The 16,719-nt window shown below is 43.3% G+C and overlaps 2 protein-coding genes across 7 annotated transcripts in view; one reads left to right on the forward strand and one right to left on the reverse strand.

The window, feature by feature from the left end:
- The window catches only part of TRIP12 (thyroid hormone receptor interactor 12), an 81,808-nt gene extending 75,537 nt beyond the window's left edge, over positions 1-6,271 (reverse strand). For 5 of the 6 annotated variants that reach the window (XM_075417961.1, XM_075417960.1, XM_075417959.1 and 2 more), the window contains exon 1: positions 6,058-6,271. The gene's annotated coding sequence lies outside the window, so the exon portion shown is untranslated. Of the gene's footprint in view, positions 1-5,819; positions 5,841-6,057 lie in introns of those variants that run through there. The other variant, XM_075417957.1, reaches the window with a different exon arrangement.
- Positions 6,272-6,611: 340 nt separating this feature from the next.
- The window catches only part of FBXO36 (F-box protein 36), a 31,678-nt gene continuing 21,570 nt past the window's right edge, over positions 6,612-16,719 (forward strand). The window contains exon 1 of the mRNA XM_075417966.1: positions 6,612-6,713. Within this exon, the coding sequence (XP_075274081.1) occupies positions 6,618-6,713 (96 nt within the window). The 5' untranslated portion in view covers positions 6,612-6,617. The remainder of the gene's footprint in view (positions 6,714-16,719) is intronic.

Raw genomic sequence — 16,719 nt, forward strand, 5'->3', positions numbered from 1 at the left:
AAGGCTTTCGACACAGTCTCCCATGATATCCTCCTAGGGAAGCTGAGGAAGTGTGGGCTGGATGAGTGGTCGGTGAAGTGGATAGAGAACTGGCTGAATGGCAGAACTCAGAGGGTTGTCATCAGCGGCACTGAGTCTAGTTGGAGGCTGGTGACAAGTGGTGTCCCCCAGGGGTCAGTACTGGGCCCAGTCTTGTTTAACTTCTTCATCAATGACCTGGATGAAGAGTTAGAATGTACCCTCAGCAAGTTTGCTGATGACACCAAACTGGGAGGTGTGGTAGATACACCAGAAGGCTGTGCTGCCATTCAGCGTGACCTGGATAGGCTGGAAAGCTGGGCAGAGAGGAACCTGATGAGGTTCAACAAAGCCAAATGCAGGGTCCTGCACCTGGGGAGGAACAACCTCATGCACCAGTACAGGCTTGGGGTGGACCTGCTGGAGAGCAGCTGTGCGGAGAGGGACCTGGGTGTCCTGGTGGACGACAGGTTGACCATGAGCCAGCAGTGTGCCCTGGCTGCCAAGAAAGCCAATGGGATCCTGGGGTGCATCAAGAAGAATGTGGCCAGCAGGACGAGGGAGGTTCTCCTTCCCCTCTACACTGTCCTGGTGAGGCCTCATCTGGAGTACTGTGTCCAGTTCTGGGCTCCCCAGTTCAAGAAAGATGAAGAGCTACTGGAGAGAGTCCAGAGGAGGGCTACAAGGATGGTGAGGGGACTGGAGCATCTCCCCTACGAGGAGAGGTTGAGGGAACTGGGCTTGTTCAGCCTGAAGAAGAGAAGGCTGCGAGGGACCTTATAAATGCTTACAAATATCTGAAGGGTGGGTGTCAGGAGGATGGGGCCAAGCTCTTTTCAGTGGTGCCCAGTGACAGGACAAGGGGCAATGGGCACAAACTGAGGCACAGGAAGTTCCGTCTGAACATGAGGAAGAACTTCTTCCCTCTGAGGGTGACGGAGCACTGGAACAGGCTGCCCAGGGAGGTTGTGGAGTCTCCTTCTCTGGAGATATTCAAGACCTGCCTGGACAAGGTCCTGTGCAGCCTGCTGTAGGTGACCCTGCTTCGGCAGGGGGGTTGGACTAGATGACCCACAGAGGTCCCTTCCAACCCCTACTATTCTGTGATTCTGTAATAAACATGAAATACACCTTGCCTTTCAGATCTTAAAAAGGTTTCTTGTACAAGAAGTATCAGGGACCTCAGCTTCCATTTTGAAACACCAAACCGCTTCCTACAACTCAAGGTTCACACTCCAGGAGATGACTCAGACTCTTTCATACAGTTTAAGAAGGTCAGATCTTTGCAGTTCAGCATGTGTGCTTTACTGTGGACACCATCGCAAAGCAGACCATTCTATCTAGAAAACACTAAGAAACTCCAGTTTCCCCCTGCTCCTCAAGACAGCTTTGGACAGCTACATACTATAGAATCCCTCCAGCTTCACCACCACATGTACCTTTGTAGGTTTGCTGGGTTTTTCTCCCTTCTTACAACTCCCAAAGACGGAGTTATTTTACCAGTACAGTGATCAATGAAAAACTATTTATTCAAGAGCAGACAAAGTGGTGAGCAGGGCCAAGTGACCTCCAGAGGTCCTTTCCAAACCGGTTTAACTTTGGAACAACTGAAGGCAGCTATGACTTGAACACCATTGCTAGTACTTCTCACACATCTCTAATATTGAAGTCGAGCATTTGATCACTGCGATTAACTTTGTTGATATACACCTAACTTTTCTGTTTTTCCTACACAAAAGTCTTCAGAGGTTGACTATCTACTGCTCTTATACATGGCCGTTTTCTGCCATATTCGTACTAAGTATGTTCATGAGTCAAGTTAAGACTAGCAACGGTACATTGCAAGACAAACCTTATTGTAGACAGTGAGAGTAAACAGATTGGTTACGTGTGCTGGAACCCCGGCTGCCAGACAGAATTAAAGGAGACTATGACTGCATAATTACACAGTTAGATTCTACTAACTTGATGAGAAAAATCTTATCACTTGGCAGATTTAGGAGAACACATGCTCTTTAAAACTAACCTTCGCACTAAAGCAACCACCACTGGCATCTGAAAACATACAGCGGAGCAGCTAGCTGACTTGGTGCCATCTTTCACATTGACTGTACACTTGATAACATGCAGATAGAAATTTCCTACTTACAGGAGCTTGCTGAATTCAGGTTTTAAAATTAATCATTTAGTTAAAAGAGGCATCCTGAAACAAGCAGCTACATACAAGCATTTTGTCACACTTGATCACTAGTGACAAGTCTGAAAATAGTTTTGCTCCTTGAGAAACATGTTATGTAAATTGAAAAATTATCAGGAAAATAAAGAGTTAATGTGACTTTGTTTTGCAGTTACCAACCTTATGTCCTGAATTCAAACTCAGCTATGAAAACTCAGCCAGAAGTTGGTTCATATACTGCCATAAATCTGCTATGATACTATATATAGATTAAAATATTAAGAGCAAATTTAAAGTAAGTAATACTTCTTCAGAAACCCACTGACCCAAAGGTAATGTTACCTTCCCAAAAAAATCAGATGTACTACTACCTTCAGAGTCAGTACTGAATGAGTCAGTGACAGCCTGATGCAAAGTTTCCACTATCAAGAACATCAGAGAGTCCACAAAGTGTTTTATAGGCAGCTTTACCTTTTGACAGGTGATGAACAGGACACAGACCATCCAACAGGCCAATCTGAGATTCCAGAAACACTCCAGTCGAAGTTTGACAGTGTGATACTACACTATCCTGTACAACTTTGGGATTCAATTATACTTTGTCTTAATAATTTAGTCTCAGAGTGACAGAGGACAGACCTGTGATCAGAAGTGCTCTACACGATGCTTACCAATTAGCTTGTTAGAAAATATAGCATGGCCTATAAATACACAAGATTAGCACAGATAGTTGAAATTCACTTATGCTGCAAATTAAGTACAGACATGTAGGTTAGCCAAACAATAACCTTCCTACTCTTGCTTCGGCTTCATTGCTTAGAAACAAAGGAATTTAGCCAGGTTACCTTCCTGGATTGTCTCAAAATAAATAACTGTACTTATCAGTGATGTAAAGACCCACACAAAAATTCATCATGGCTTCACTTGTAGTATTAAAGTCAACCGTACTACATTTTTGCTCAACTGCTGCAGAACAACTACAGCATATGTTGTCTACAGCTTTGGACCTCACATTTAAGAATTATTTCATTAGAAAAAGTTTTCATTACTTTTTTTTTTCCTACAATATTTGCATTCTGGGTTTGAAGACAAACAGTCAAAGCACAGTATAAAAAGGAAAACAAAAAATGAACTTGTGTGTGATTCCTGATTGAGAATGATAGTTCTGAGTATTCGTTTGCTGGGAAGATACAGTTTGTTTCCCTAATGGTCATTCTGGCCTGAAGAACTTTTGCAAGACATCAAAAGACTCCATTTTCATAAGCCTCTTACTCAACAGGTCGGCACTCCTACTGAAGTAGATCTGCTATATTAGTAAGTAGTAATGCCACACTGTGGATGACCTACAATTTTTCTAACAGCTAAGACCTGTTTAGGCTCCTACTTATGAAGCCATGTGGAGACTGAAGAACATTCAGACTTAATGTTGGCAATTCAAGCTTACAACTCCCTTTTTTTTTTCAGAGACACCCTATGGAAAAAAAAAAAAAAAAAATCAGATCACCTATATTTCTACCACAACAGGATACACCAAACAATAAAAAGCTAAAAATACCCTTCCATTTTAAGATCAAAAACAGTGTATATACAGGATCGAGCTGTTCACAGCTACATTTTACAAATATAGAACTACTGTAAGTAAAAAACACATAAGTTTCTGAAAACTAGAAGCATTGTTTACAGTGTTTACTCACCAGCACACTGCTTTTAAAATTCTTAGTTCAAATATAACATTGTTAAAATTAGCTGCAAAAACTCAAATATTAGTATTTTCATAAATACATTCCACTCCTATCAATATTTATTAAACAGGCTACCAAATAATTGAAAGGTATACAATTATTTGTCAAGTACTGCTTTCATGTTCATTATGCATATTTTATATACATATATAACTAAAATATATTTTAAAATTTTAGCGTAATGAAAAACTTTAAAACCTCACAACTCTGTTTAAGCAGAAATCAAATACTAGTAAACCACCTCTGCACTATTAGAAGTCTAGTCTTGGGGGTGGGAAGGAAGAAAGAGAGAACTGGAGGGAAGAGAATATACCAGAGATAAACAGCAGTAATCACAGCAATGCTTGCTAGCTTCTGAAGTCTTACAAACAAAGTATATCTGCAGTGACAGTTCCCCTAGAAAAAGTTTATACAATAAATAGAAATTTAAGCCATCAGAAGTCCTCTTCTTTCTCATTATGAAGCATGTACTTCATGTTTGTCAGGTGGTAACTACTCAACTCCTCTTTCTGACATCCTTTAAAGCACCAGGAAGCTCAATATTCGTAACACACACACACAATACATAAATTGTGGAAGCTACCCTGTTTGAGTGAAGTTTTGTGCTACGGTGTTAGAACCTCTGGATCCATATTTTTTCCCACTGAACAAGGCAGAAAGTGAAAAAAATACCTAAGCAGCCCTTTGGAAAAAAATATTTTAAATTAAAATTATTATTGGATTGCTACACATAATAAAACCACCCTGAAAACAAACCGCACACACTCTAAAAACGTTCCCGAGTTGCATGCCAGGCTTACAGAACAAATTCAGGCCAGTACCAAGCACTCGTTTCCTCCCCGTGTGTAAATGCGACACAATCAGGCCTCACAGGCAGGCCTCTCTCCCCAGCACAGGCAGGACCTTTGTTCGATACGTCGATGTTTTTCCTCCACAGCCCTCGGCACAACTTTCCATTCTCTCCCCTATTATTTTCCGGTTCACAGTCTAGACTTTCGGACTCCGGTCCCGTGCAAAGCCTCGGCTGCCGAGAGAGCCCGTGCGCGGGGAGGGGGGGGCAGGGGGAACAATACAAAAGTTGCCCGGCAGGAAGACGGGGCCTACAGGGCTGGCGAGCGCCCGGCTGCTCCCCGCGCCAGCGCCCGGCCCGGCAGGCGGCCCCGCGCCGGGCCCGGCCGCTCCCCGCCGAGGGCCAGGGCCAGCGCTGGGCAGCCAGGGCAGAGCCCCGCGTCTGATCAGCCTCCAAGTACGGCGCGTTATGCAAGCGAACGCCAGCACCGGGCAGCTCGCTTCTTGGCCGAAAGCGACAAAAACATCGGCTCCGAAACGTCTGACTGCGGAAACGGCCGCTCTCGCGGGGAGCCAGCGCTCCAACTCCGGTCCCACGGGCGCCTCCATTCTCTTCCCACCTTCTTCCTCCCCCCCCAAGCTTGTGAAATATGGACGTCGACCGATTATTTAGCATTTTCATCGAGCCGGACAGGGGGGAAGGAAAGAGGAGGTGCTGTTCTCTCCTATGAGATATTCGATAGCTCCTTCGGGGTGGGGGGAAAAATAGAAAGAACAAAAAAAACCAAAAAACAAACAAAACCGAGTGAGCCATTCGGGAAAAGGGAGCCAGGCGGGGTGGGGGAGGGAGAAGCCGGGGAAGGGCACACGAATCGGCACGGCAGTGTCAACACCGACACTGCCCTTTTGTATCGACAGCCGCGCAAGGCCCGAGAGGGGAGGCCGCGCTCCCCCCGCGCCAGGCGGGATGTCCCCACAGCGGGCTCCGGGCACTGCCTGGCCATTTTGTCAGCTCCGTTTCCACCCCTTCCCTCCTCGGCGAGGACCCCCCCCCCCCCGCCCCGTTACACACCCCCGGGCCCCCCCCCACTCACCAGCGCGGCGTCGTGTCGTCCCCTTCCCCCCCCCCCCGCCGCCACCCCCATCCGCAACAAAGCTCCGGGATGGCGCTGCTCCCCTCCCCCTGCCCCGGGAAGGGCAGCTCGGCTAACGCCGGGGACGTCACAACAGGCCCGACCGCCCGGCCCGGAGGCTGCCGAGGGGGCCCAGCGCCACGCCGCCCCGCGCCCGCCTCCCCCGCGCCCCCTGAAAGAACAGAGGGGCCCTGGGTACCTAGTTTGTCCCGATGCGGCCTCCGCAGACGCTCCGCGCCTCCCCTCCTCCCGGCAGCAGCCTCCTCTCTTCCCTTCAATTATCAGCTGAAGCCGCAGCACCCAGCAGCGCCTCGTCCGCCGCCGCCGCCGAACCCTTTCCAGCGGCGCGAGGGGGAGGCTGGGGGACTACTTTCTGCCGGCGCCGGGGCCCGCGCCGGGGCCCGCGCGCCCCCCCGGCCGGACCGGCGGCCCCCACCCCGGCTGCCGCCCCCCACGCAGCCCCCGCTGCGGCCTGTGCGCGCCCCGCTCCCTGCGCTCGGCGGGGTCGGCGTTCGGCGGTCAGTATCCCTCCGCCGGGGTCGTCACCCCGGGGTCCGCGCGAGCGTCTCCCCCCACGCGGGGGCGGGGGTGGCGGCCGACGGAGGAGCGGGGCTGTGCCGGCGGCGAGAACGAAGACCCTGCCCGGCCGCCGCGTTACCGCCGGGCCTGCTCCTTTAAGAGGGGGCTGGGCTCCCGGTGACCCCGCGTGATATCCGCCTCTTCCTGGTTGCCATAGACACCGCCTTCCAGCGTCCCAAAATGGCGTCACCGCTGAGGGAGGCGGTGTTCGAGGCGAGCGGGCAGGCCCTGGCCCCCAGCAAGGACTTCTACCAGCTGCTCGTCACCCGGCGGGAGGTGGGTGCCGGGCTGCCCGCGGGCGCGGAGCGGCGGCTGCCCCGCCGTTCCCTTCCCGTCACGGTCGCCGCTGCTCCCTCCGGCCAGGAAGGAAAGCAGCTGGGGCCTGCCCCGGCTACTGAGGCAGCAGCGGCTCTAGCGAGGGCCCGGCCTTGGGGAAGGGCTGGTGAGGAACGGAGGGGCTCGCGGCGCCGTGCCGGGGGAGGGCGGGGGTCGCCGGTGAGTGCTGCGGGCTTGGCCTCCTGAGGGCTGGGGACGCCTTGCCGCGGCCTGCGGGCACGGCCTCGGTGGGTGGCTGCGGAGCGGATTTGGTACCGAAGAGGGGTATTGCCTGGCGTGGGTGAAAGTCTGTCAGAACGAGGAGCCGCTGTGTGTGCGAGGCTCCTTCTACCTAAAGTATCCCAAGCCTGTGGGAAGGGGCTCTGGGTGAGGACCAGAGGAAGGGTGGGGGGAGGGGAATAGATCCTTCAAAAGTTGAGTTAGTAGCCTTGAGAAAAATGGTATACACATCTGTGATTTTATAGCCTTAAAACAAACTCAAGTCTACGCTCAAATGCCTCACAAATAGATGGGATATATTTAAAGTGAGTAAATGACAAATCCGTAAGTGACGTCGCAGTATAACTCCTAAGGAAAGACAAATTTAGCTGTACTCTCAGAGTAACTGGACTCAAGATGGGGGAAACAGTAGTCTAACACCTCATTCCAGGAAAATAAAATTAAACTGCCCAGATGGGAATGGAAGGCTGTGTATATTTTCCATATGGTACCTGAAGACGTTGAGGTGTCCTGCCTTATGGCTGTGTACATAACTGGTTTTCCAGTTGGGGAAATAAGCAGTGCTAAAAATCCTGGAAGGGATTGTTTTGAACTTTTTTTTGAAATATGCTGTAAAATGTGCTGTATGAACATTTTTTGGAATAATCTAATAGTAATCATCAGTGGAGAATATTTGACAGTAAATGAATGAGATTTAACAAATCTGATCATCAGTTTGTAAGGTTATGAAATAAAAATGCGAATCTTCTATAACTTTTGTTTGAGTTTGACCTATTTTTGACTGGGTTGACTTTGCGTGTAGAAGAGATGAACATAGATGCTTGTCTCAGCCTGGACCTACTGACTTGGAAGTTGTGAAGTTTCAAAAATTTTTCTGAGAAAGCTTTTAAAATGTCTCACCAGAACAAAAAAAAATACGCACGTGTTTTGAAACTAGGAGGAAGCTGTTGGTTTGTTTTCCCAAAGTAAACAAAAACAGTGAACATATTTTCTTCCAGGGGTGTGGGAATTGTCAGGTTTGCAGTTGAGAAATTAGAGGGAGAGGGAGGTGACAAACTGAAGTTCAGCTGCAATTCCAAATGATCTGTGTTCCGTATATTATATGCTCCTTCCTTTGGTGTCCTTGGTGCCAAGATTTTCTTCTTATGTCATCAGAGTCTTTAGCAGTTTCAGAAGGGGTTTCTTCTCAAAAATCTTTTTTGAGGTAGAACTGACAAGGCAACCTTAGGAGCTTTGAGTTCCACCAAAGGTGAGAGTAATTACAGTGCTGCACAATAGCTGGGAAATGCGTGCTTTGCTGTAGCTGAAGTCGTGTAGCAGGCCTCATGGGAATCATATCAGCGGTGTGCTTGTTCATGGAATATGTAATTGAGTGTTATGGGGTTTTTACCATTCATTTTTGTACTCGGATAATAAATATAAGATGTTCCTTACTATTATTATCTTCAGTTTTTTTATTCTTGTATCGATTTCCTGTCAAACACTTCAGGTATCTATTTTTTATTTTGTTTTCAGCTGCCCAAATATATCCTTAAAACAAACCAAAGCCAGTTAACATGAACTCTTCAAAAAGCTTTGTAACTGTCGGTGGAAGTAAGTTAAAATTGATCTGTAAATGTTTCTTGTACAAAGACATTTCCAGGAAGTTAGTGTCATTGAAAAAGAACTGGTTTGGATTATTTGAAAAAAATTCACTTTGATTTTATGATGGTAAGATCATTTGAGTACGATGCAGTGAGCGCATGTATTTGAATATACCACTATATCCTCTGAAGCTGATGTATCTGATTCCAGCAACACTTCCCAGTTCAATTACATTTGAAGTCACTATTGCTGAAAACAAGTAACTTCACATAAGTCATCTCTGCAGTTTCAACTGCTGTACGCATAAAACTTGTGGGTGCTACTTAGCCTTTCTGTAGGCTATGGAGTCTCCTGAGTTCTGTGTCAAAAATAGTAATTGAAGGTATGTGCATCAGTGATGTGCCAGGTTATGCATTGTGTAAAATATATTCAGCCATACTGTGCACCCAGGAGGCCTAGTTGTTGGTTCACGTTCCCAGTATGCTGGTTTGCAGTCTACTAATAAATAATAGTCATTGCCTGAAAGACCTTACAGTCTCAGCCTCCAACCTCGCACATAGTTACATGAATGCTGAAATTTGCGACTTTGAATAGTCCCATTCTTTAAAGTCAGGGGTTTCAAAACAGTCCATTGTTTTTCTTTAAAAGCAAAAAGGGAGTTTATGGCTGCATGGTAGATTTGTATGAAGGCTCCCATATTTCTGTAAGTGTTGCCCTACTTTGAATGGTCTAGCTGGGCTTTACATGAGCTGTAAATTCAAATCCTTCAGGATGAAGTTACTGATATGCTGGGCGTGTCTTACACAGTTCCAGAGTGCAGGTACCCGTGGTCATGTCCAGGATTTCCTGGTATCAGCTGACTATCAAGTCAAACTGGCATAGAACCAGAAATCCTGTACAAATACAGAAGGTTTTAAGAATGTGTTAGGGCAAAAAATTTAGTTGGACAAGGAGCCCATATCTGGGGGGAAAGGCAAGTCCATGGCATCAGGCTTTGTGTTCAGACAAGCCATGTGAAATGTCTGTGGTTTTCGTTTCGATTTTCCCCTCATTCTGGGGAATTGATGTCTGTCTTCCATCGTGCAAGCTGATCCATTAGGGGTGATCTCCAGAAGGCGTTTTTGAAGTCTGCTACTGCTTCAGGACCAGTACAGTAGGCCCAAACTATTGTATATTGTATAAATAAAAATAAATGACTTGGAATTGCTGTAAATTAAAAGAAAGTATGTCTCTGAGAGCAAAGTGTACAGTAAGAAGTTTGTTGAAGCTGAGTATAGGACAATAATCAAACAAGACAGACAATCAGAGTACCTAGGGTGTGACACCACAGGAGCACACATTCTCAGCTATATTCATATGTATTATTTTACTACTGGAAAAATAAATTGGAAAACATTTGTTTATTACTTTCAATATTGTCAGTTGTAATAATAGCGAGGTGTACTGTAGCATGCTTGTTTGTGTTTAACTCAGATCTAGAGAAAGTTGGACACCTGGAAAAGTGAAAGCAAGGCCTGCTGCAGGCACACAAGATACTGGAAGCAGACAAAAGCAGAGGCTACTTTGAACTCTGCTAACCCATCAAATGCAATGGTAGTTGGAAAAAAAAATAGCTAGAAATACATGCACTTGTTTATGTGGCTGTATTGGTGTCTGAAAAGTGATAAGGAGACTCTTGATTGTAACTTTTCTTTTTGCAGCAAAAGACAGCTTCCATCTCAGATACAAATTCAGTTTCAATTACATTTCAAAATTAGAGCTGTTAATCAGGACTTTATGAACAAAGGTATTGATTACTGAGTAGCAAGTGTGCACTTCCATTGAGAAGTTAGGAAGGGAAGATTACCAACTAGTTTCTGCATAAGCTGCCTCAGGGAGGAAGTATAAGGAGAAGGGGAGAGCCTTGTAGCTCATTGCAAATTACTCTTCTAAAAGTAAACTGTGTAAAGGTACAGATGCAGAAGTGAGTATTCAGGGAATACAGTTCAACCAGTTGGATTGTGTAGCGGGAGACATCTTTTGAACCATCAGTGAAAAGAATTTTTTTCCAAGTAGCTATTTTAAGGTTGCAATCATAACTTTACAAATGCAGGGCAACTATCCCACATATTTCCCCTGTGTGGGGATCTACCAGTCCCACTGCAGAAATATAAGATTGAAAGAGACGACTTCAGGTCATCAAGTCCTGGTCACTGCTGTTTCATCCAGCCGCATAATAGATCTTCATAGCATAAACGGGACTTGATGTGTTCCAAAGGTAGTGAGGCTTTTTTTGCTTTCCTACTTCACGCAGAACAACTGCTCCAGATCATCGCTTCTCTGGTGGTTAGAAATGCAGTGTTACAGACTAATTTACATCTTATTTTGTGTGTGGATATCTTTTAGCTTGAATACTGCCCTTCTGTGTAGGTTATACATATAATATATACAATGTTATGTATGCGTGTATATGTGTGTGTGTATATATGAAATGTTATATATGTTTAATAAATGTGTCCTCTTGATAGAATTTGTTTTTGTTTGTTTTCAGTCTCCACTTGTGAAGCAGACTCTGTACTTCCTGGTCACCTTAGTGTCTTTTTGCTGCATTTCTTCCCATTAGAACTTTGGTTCCTAATAAGTCTTACAAGTGCTGTGTGCAAAGGCACTGTTAGTGCCCTGTGTCTTCTGGAAAATTCTGTGTGATTTAAATTTTAGGATTGTATTTAATTCTTTACCAAAATCACATTAGTGACTCTTGATCATCCTTTGATCAGTTATTATTCTAATGTCTTTATTCTCTGTCAGCTTTCAATTTATAACCCTTTGTTTTATGGCAGAAATTGTTTCTAAATGAATGACTTTGCCATTTGTACTTTTTTCCCCCCTCACTCCAGGAGTGCTTTGAATTGTTATGAAGAAGAAGTTGGTGTACATGTCAGGGTAAACACACTAAATAGAAAAACTTACTTGACCAGAAAATGTGGACTAGGAATCCTGCTAGAATTCGTGGGAACAGTGGATAGGTTTTGTTTTGTGGGAGTGCATGTAATATTACACAGAATGGGAATCTTTTTTGTCTCGAGACTGACATCAAGGATGACAACTTGTTTAACATATGCCTTTCCATCTACCTTTCACTGTACTTGTTCTTCAATCACTTTTGAAATGCCAAATTAATATTTGATATGCCAGTTACAATTTGGCAAGGTTTGTTACAAACCACAATAGACATTATCTGTTTGTACAAAGCAAGCAATAAATCATATGGCTTCCAACATTAAACATAAGATGACTTGAGATAGCCACACAAATAACCTTTCAAATAAAATTTCTTATAAATTTTCTAACAGATGATAAGTACAGGTTTTGAAAAGTGCAAGAGGACTCCAGATGGTGTGGTAGTGTAGAAAAGGTCGGTCGCCCAGTTTGGTCAAACAAGGAATATAGACCGACCCCCTAAAAAAAAAGTCTGGTGCTTAATCTGCTTATAGGACAGGCTGATAACTAAAAAGATGAGACTGGTAACAAAAGAAACGTAATGGGAAAATGATCCACTCAACATGTAATTAATACTAGCATCTGGCGTCATTTAATGAATGCTGCACTAATCAAAGGATTTTAGCTACTAATCCGTAAAAGGCAGGCATCATATGTATACAAAACTAATGTCGTTTGTGTAATATTCCACATATGATCTGCTCGTGTAACAGTCAGGATAACTGAATTTTATCAAATATGTAACTGCAGAATTGTATGTTTGGTTAGAGACCAGCAACTAGATTCTCTGACAGACGTGTGCGGGACATCTAGATGAGCAAATAGTGTAAGTAACTAGGCAAACATTTCTGATGACTGTTCGTGTTCTTTACCCATCATTGCTCCTATTGTTTAGTGTTCACTTCTACGTCTTCAATCAGTTTCTTATTAAATCAATATATTCTGAGCACAGTGTATTATTTTGGATACTGAGAACTACAATATTTTCTTAAAAGTTCTTGTAGTTAGTTGTTTGCATTTAAAAAATAGAGTTGTTTTCTGGCTTTTTTGGTTGTAAGTGAAAATTCTGAACCTACAGCACCTAAATCCTAAAAAAAAAATTTAAAAAATCCCTTTTCAGTAAACAACCCGATTCCATGTCAGATTTCTATAAACCCTAAATTAAAAGAACAAAACAAAACAACCTGAAAAAAACCCCATTTCCACTAATATTTCAATTTTAGGAGACATTAATAAGTGATTGTTTTACTGGTTGTGAGCTGATTGTTTTTCAGTTGGGAGTACCTTCAGACTGTTGAAACCTGCAAGAATGGTTCCTCCGTTTTGAAAAATGGTACTGAGTGTAACTTTGAAAAAGTTAACTGAGTGTTGGCTTTGTATCTTGGGCTTGATTTTAAGTCTAGTGATGACACGATATATAACCTATTTGATTGACAGAAGATGCCATTTGAAGTGCTTAAGCCAGATGGATTGGGGGAAAAAAAACTTAACATGTTATTATAGTAATTAAGCCAAAATTAATTTCATGTTATACAAAACAATTTTTTGCAAGATAAGTCCAATTTTAAGTAAAGATCTGTGGGAGATGAACCTTTTTCAAAGTCAGACTATTTTATTTGCATTTGAAACCTGAAAGGTGCCATACCAGTTATTGCCTAGCTGGTCCAATTCTATTCGAGTCTCTTCATTGACATTTCAGATGGAGAATGTGAGTTCTTAACAAACACAAGGAGGACAGAAATTTCTCTAAAGGGGGTTTAAAGATATTTTTTTAATGAACTGTTTGCATAGAGGGCTTCAATTGCATAAAACTAGCAACTTTTTTGTTGCTGTTGTCTTAGATTAGAATTGTTTCAAGCATGGTTTGATGGCTTCAGGAGAAGGAAGCCATTTTGTTCCAGCTCAGGAAATGCTCTACTATGCTGAAAAAGTGTATTTCCAAAATAATTGAATACTTTCGTGGTAGAGGTATCACACAGTATTAAGCAATTATTAGCAGGAGAATGTTTGTTAACCCTAAAATATATAAGGAAATCTCATTTGCTTTTTCACGGTCTCTAATTCGGATATTTAAGTAAACAGTAGAGCTGCTTGGAAAATGGAAACAGTTTCTCTGGGGAAAAAACGCTGTATTGGAAAAACATGACTATTGCTGTCAGGTGTTTCTGTTCAAAGCTAAAATATGTTGGTTTAGCAATGTTGTGATGTTGTGTTGCAGTTCAGATGCCTGATAGTATCTTTCACTTCTTCCATCCTTCGCCACCTCTGGAAGTATGCAGTTGCTGGATCTTATCCATAAGGTTTTGGGGAAGATTTTGGAATTCTTTGGTCATGCTGCAATACTGAAGATGTAATCCAGCACAAGAACCCAACTGACACACAAAAATTTGTACTTTTAACAACTGAAATGCAATTTGTGATGTCTTGCAATAGCAATGTTGGTATGTCAGGGCTTTCCTTATTGGTGGATCAAGGTTTCTCTGCAGAAGGCGTAACATACAACGATGTGGTGGGGTTTTTCCTTCCCAAAAGACTCGATTTTTTGGGTTGTTGTTTTGTTTCTTCCCCCCATGAACATTACTAAATGTTTAACCCTGTAAAACATTCCCCATGCATCAGTACAGGCTTGGGGCGGACCTGCTGGGAAGTAGCTCTGTGGAGAGGGACCTGGGTGTCCTGGTGGACGACAGGTTAACCATGAGCCAGCAGTGTGCCCTGGCTGCCAAGAAGGCCAATGGCATCCTGGAGTGCATTAGGAGGAGTGTGGCCAGCAGGTCGAGGGAGGTTCTCCTTCCCCTCTACACTGCCCTAGTGAGGCCCCATCTGGAGTACTGTATCCAGTTCTGGGCTCCCCAGTTCAAGAAAGATGAGGATCTACTGGAGAGAGTCCAGAGGAGGGCTACGAGGATGGTGAGGGGACTGGAGCATCTCTCCTACAAGGAGAGGCTGAGGGAGCTGGGCTTGTTCAGCCTGAAGAAGAGAAGGCTGCGAGGGGACCTAATATATACTTACAAATATCTGAAGGGTGGGTGTCAAGAGGATGGGGCCAAGCTCTTTTCAGTGGTGCCCAGCGACAGGACAAGGGGCAATGGGCACAAACTGAAGCAGAGGAAGTTCCGTCTGAACATGAGGAAGAACTTCTTCCCTCTGAGGGTGATGGAGCACTGGAACAGGCTGCCCAGGGAGGTTGTGGAGTCTCTCCTTCTCTGGAGATATTCAAGACACGCCTGGACAAGGTCCTCTGCAGCCTACTGTAGGTGACCCTGCTTCGGCAGGAGGGTTGGACCCACAGGGGTCCCTTCCAACCCCTGCCATTCTGTGATTCTGTGAATGAATTTGAAATTAGAGATATAACTGATATTGAGTCCTTAAGGAGTTGTTACTTATGAAGTTCAGTTGTTTGTGAGCCTATGATAATTCAGTACTGTCATGTGGGCTTATACAATTCCTTTTACAGTAGTGGTTGAGCTGTTATTTTAAGATGCATTGGAATATTCTCATATCATTTTCAATTAAGGCGTGTTAAAGATAATAAAGTAATCTTAGTTAATTCCCTGTTACTATTATTTGCTATTAATCTGGTTTTCTGTATCACTGGTAGTCTAGAGATGATTTTTTTCTTTGCTCTAGGCTGGTTATGTCCACTTGCAACTAGTCTTTAGTATATACAGACAGCAGTATCATGCTGAATTACAATGTTTAAGCTCCCATTTTATTTCAAATTTTGTGTATGGCTTTAATATTTGTGGCTTTCTTCAAAGGTATCATGCTTGATCTAGTTCTGCCTGCCAAGAATGATTTTCAGGTCATGAAGGTGTAATAGTTTCTCAAGGTAAGCAATCACTACTATCTTCAGCTTAAGTAAGTAAATGTTTCCTACTCTACCTGAGTGTCTGTTGTTTACATCTTCATTATTGTCAGTCCTTGTTCTTCCAGAGGAAGATTTAGTTATATTATTCACTTGCCTTACTTTAGGTAGTACATCCCTTATCCCTGTTGCTCTCTGTCTTGGGAAACCTCAGGAGTAATTCCACTTTTGTGTTACCAAAGGTAAGTTTGTGTTCCTATCTTTTGTCTTGTTTCCCTTCTTCTTGCTTCAAGCTAGGAAAATAATGATTTCTTCTTTTCTGTTGCCTTTATTAACCAAAAGCAATTTTCTTTATTTCATTTCTCACGTACACAGCAGCATTCATCATGAAGAACCATCAGATACGTTCACTTGACCAGGTGTACCATATATATTTATATTTTGTTCATTTATCAAAGATTAATTAAATGCACTGAATAATGAGTTTAAGGGAAGGAAGGAGGAAAAAATAGTGGAAGGCAAAGCTAGAAAAAGATCACGATTTTTATCTCAAGGTGTGCTAGGCTATGTAAGGTCTTATCTAAATATGCATCAGTGTAATTTAAATTTTGTTTTTAAACAAACTTGCTAAAGCTGGTCTAAACTGCTCTATAGATGCTTATTGTAAAGATTTACTTGATTTTGATTGGGTATAAACTAAATCAATTTGTGTTAAACTGGAAGAAGCCTAAATTAAACCAAGTAAAAGCACCTGCAGCTTTTGGATGGGCTTCACTAATTTAGATTAAAATTGTGCATTGGGTACAACAAGTGTAAATGTCATTTGTTGGATGAAACCTGAATTAGACAAATTATCTGGAAAGGTGTAGTTACTAGAAGAAAGAATGCTAATGCACAGTAAAATTATCAAAATCATTTGTCAAAAAAGACAAAATGATTTTCTAGAAGCGGAAGCCTAGGATAGTGTCTGAAGCTAGAGTTCTAAATAACATAATAGGATGATAGTGAAAGATAGAGTGAAAGGAAAGACAACAGATGGGGCCTGCAGGCAAGAGACGCTGTGTAGCTGGAAAGCATCAAAAGAGCAAGCAGATACTTGTGACAGAAAATGCAATGTATGTTTTCAATATATGTGCACATCAAATTATTGTGACAACTGATAATGAAAGAATAGATTTCAGTATTCACTAAGTTGGTGCTACAATGGAATTGTGCAGTTGTTCCCTCCTATACAGTGTACAATGAGACTGAAACCTACAGGTAACAAGTGTTAAATTTAATGCAAAACAAGTAATTAAAGTTGGACTGAACAAAACTAGTGTCTGAAGAAACAGAAAGAAAAAAAAATTCAGAGAG

Source organism: Opisthocomus hoazin, chromosome 4 (assembly GCF_030867145.1).
Source record: "Opisthocomus hoazin isolate bOpiHoa1 chromosome 4, bOpiHoa1.hap1, whole genome shotgun sequence".
Classification (NCBI taxonomy): domain Eukaryota; kingdom Metazoa; phylum Chordata; class Aves; order Opisthocomiformes; family Opisthocomidae; genus Opisthocomus; species Opisthocomus hoazin.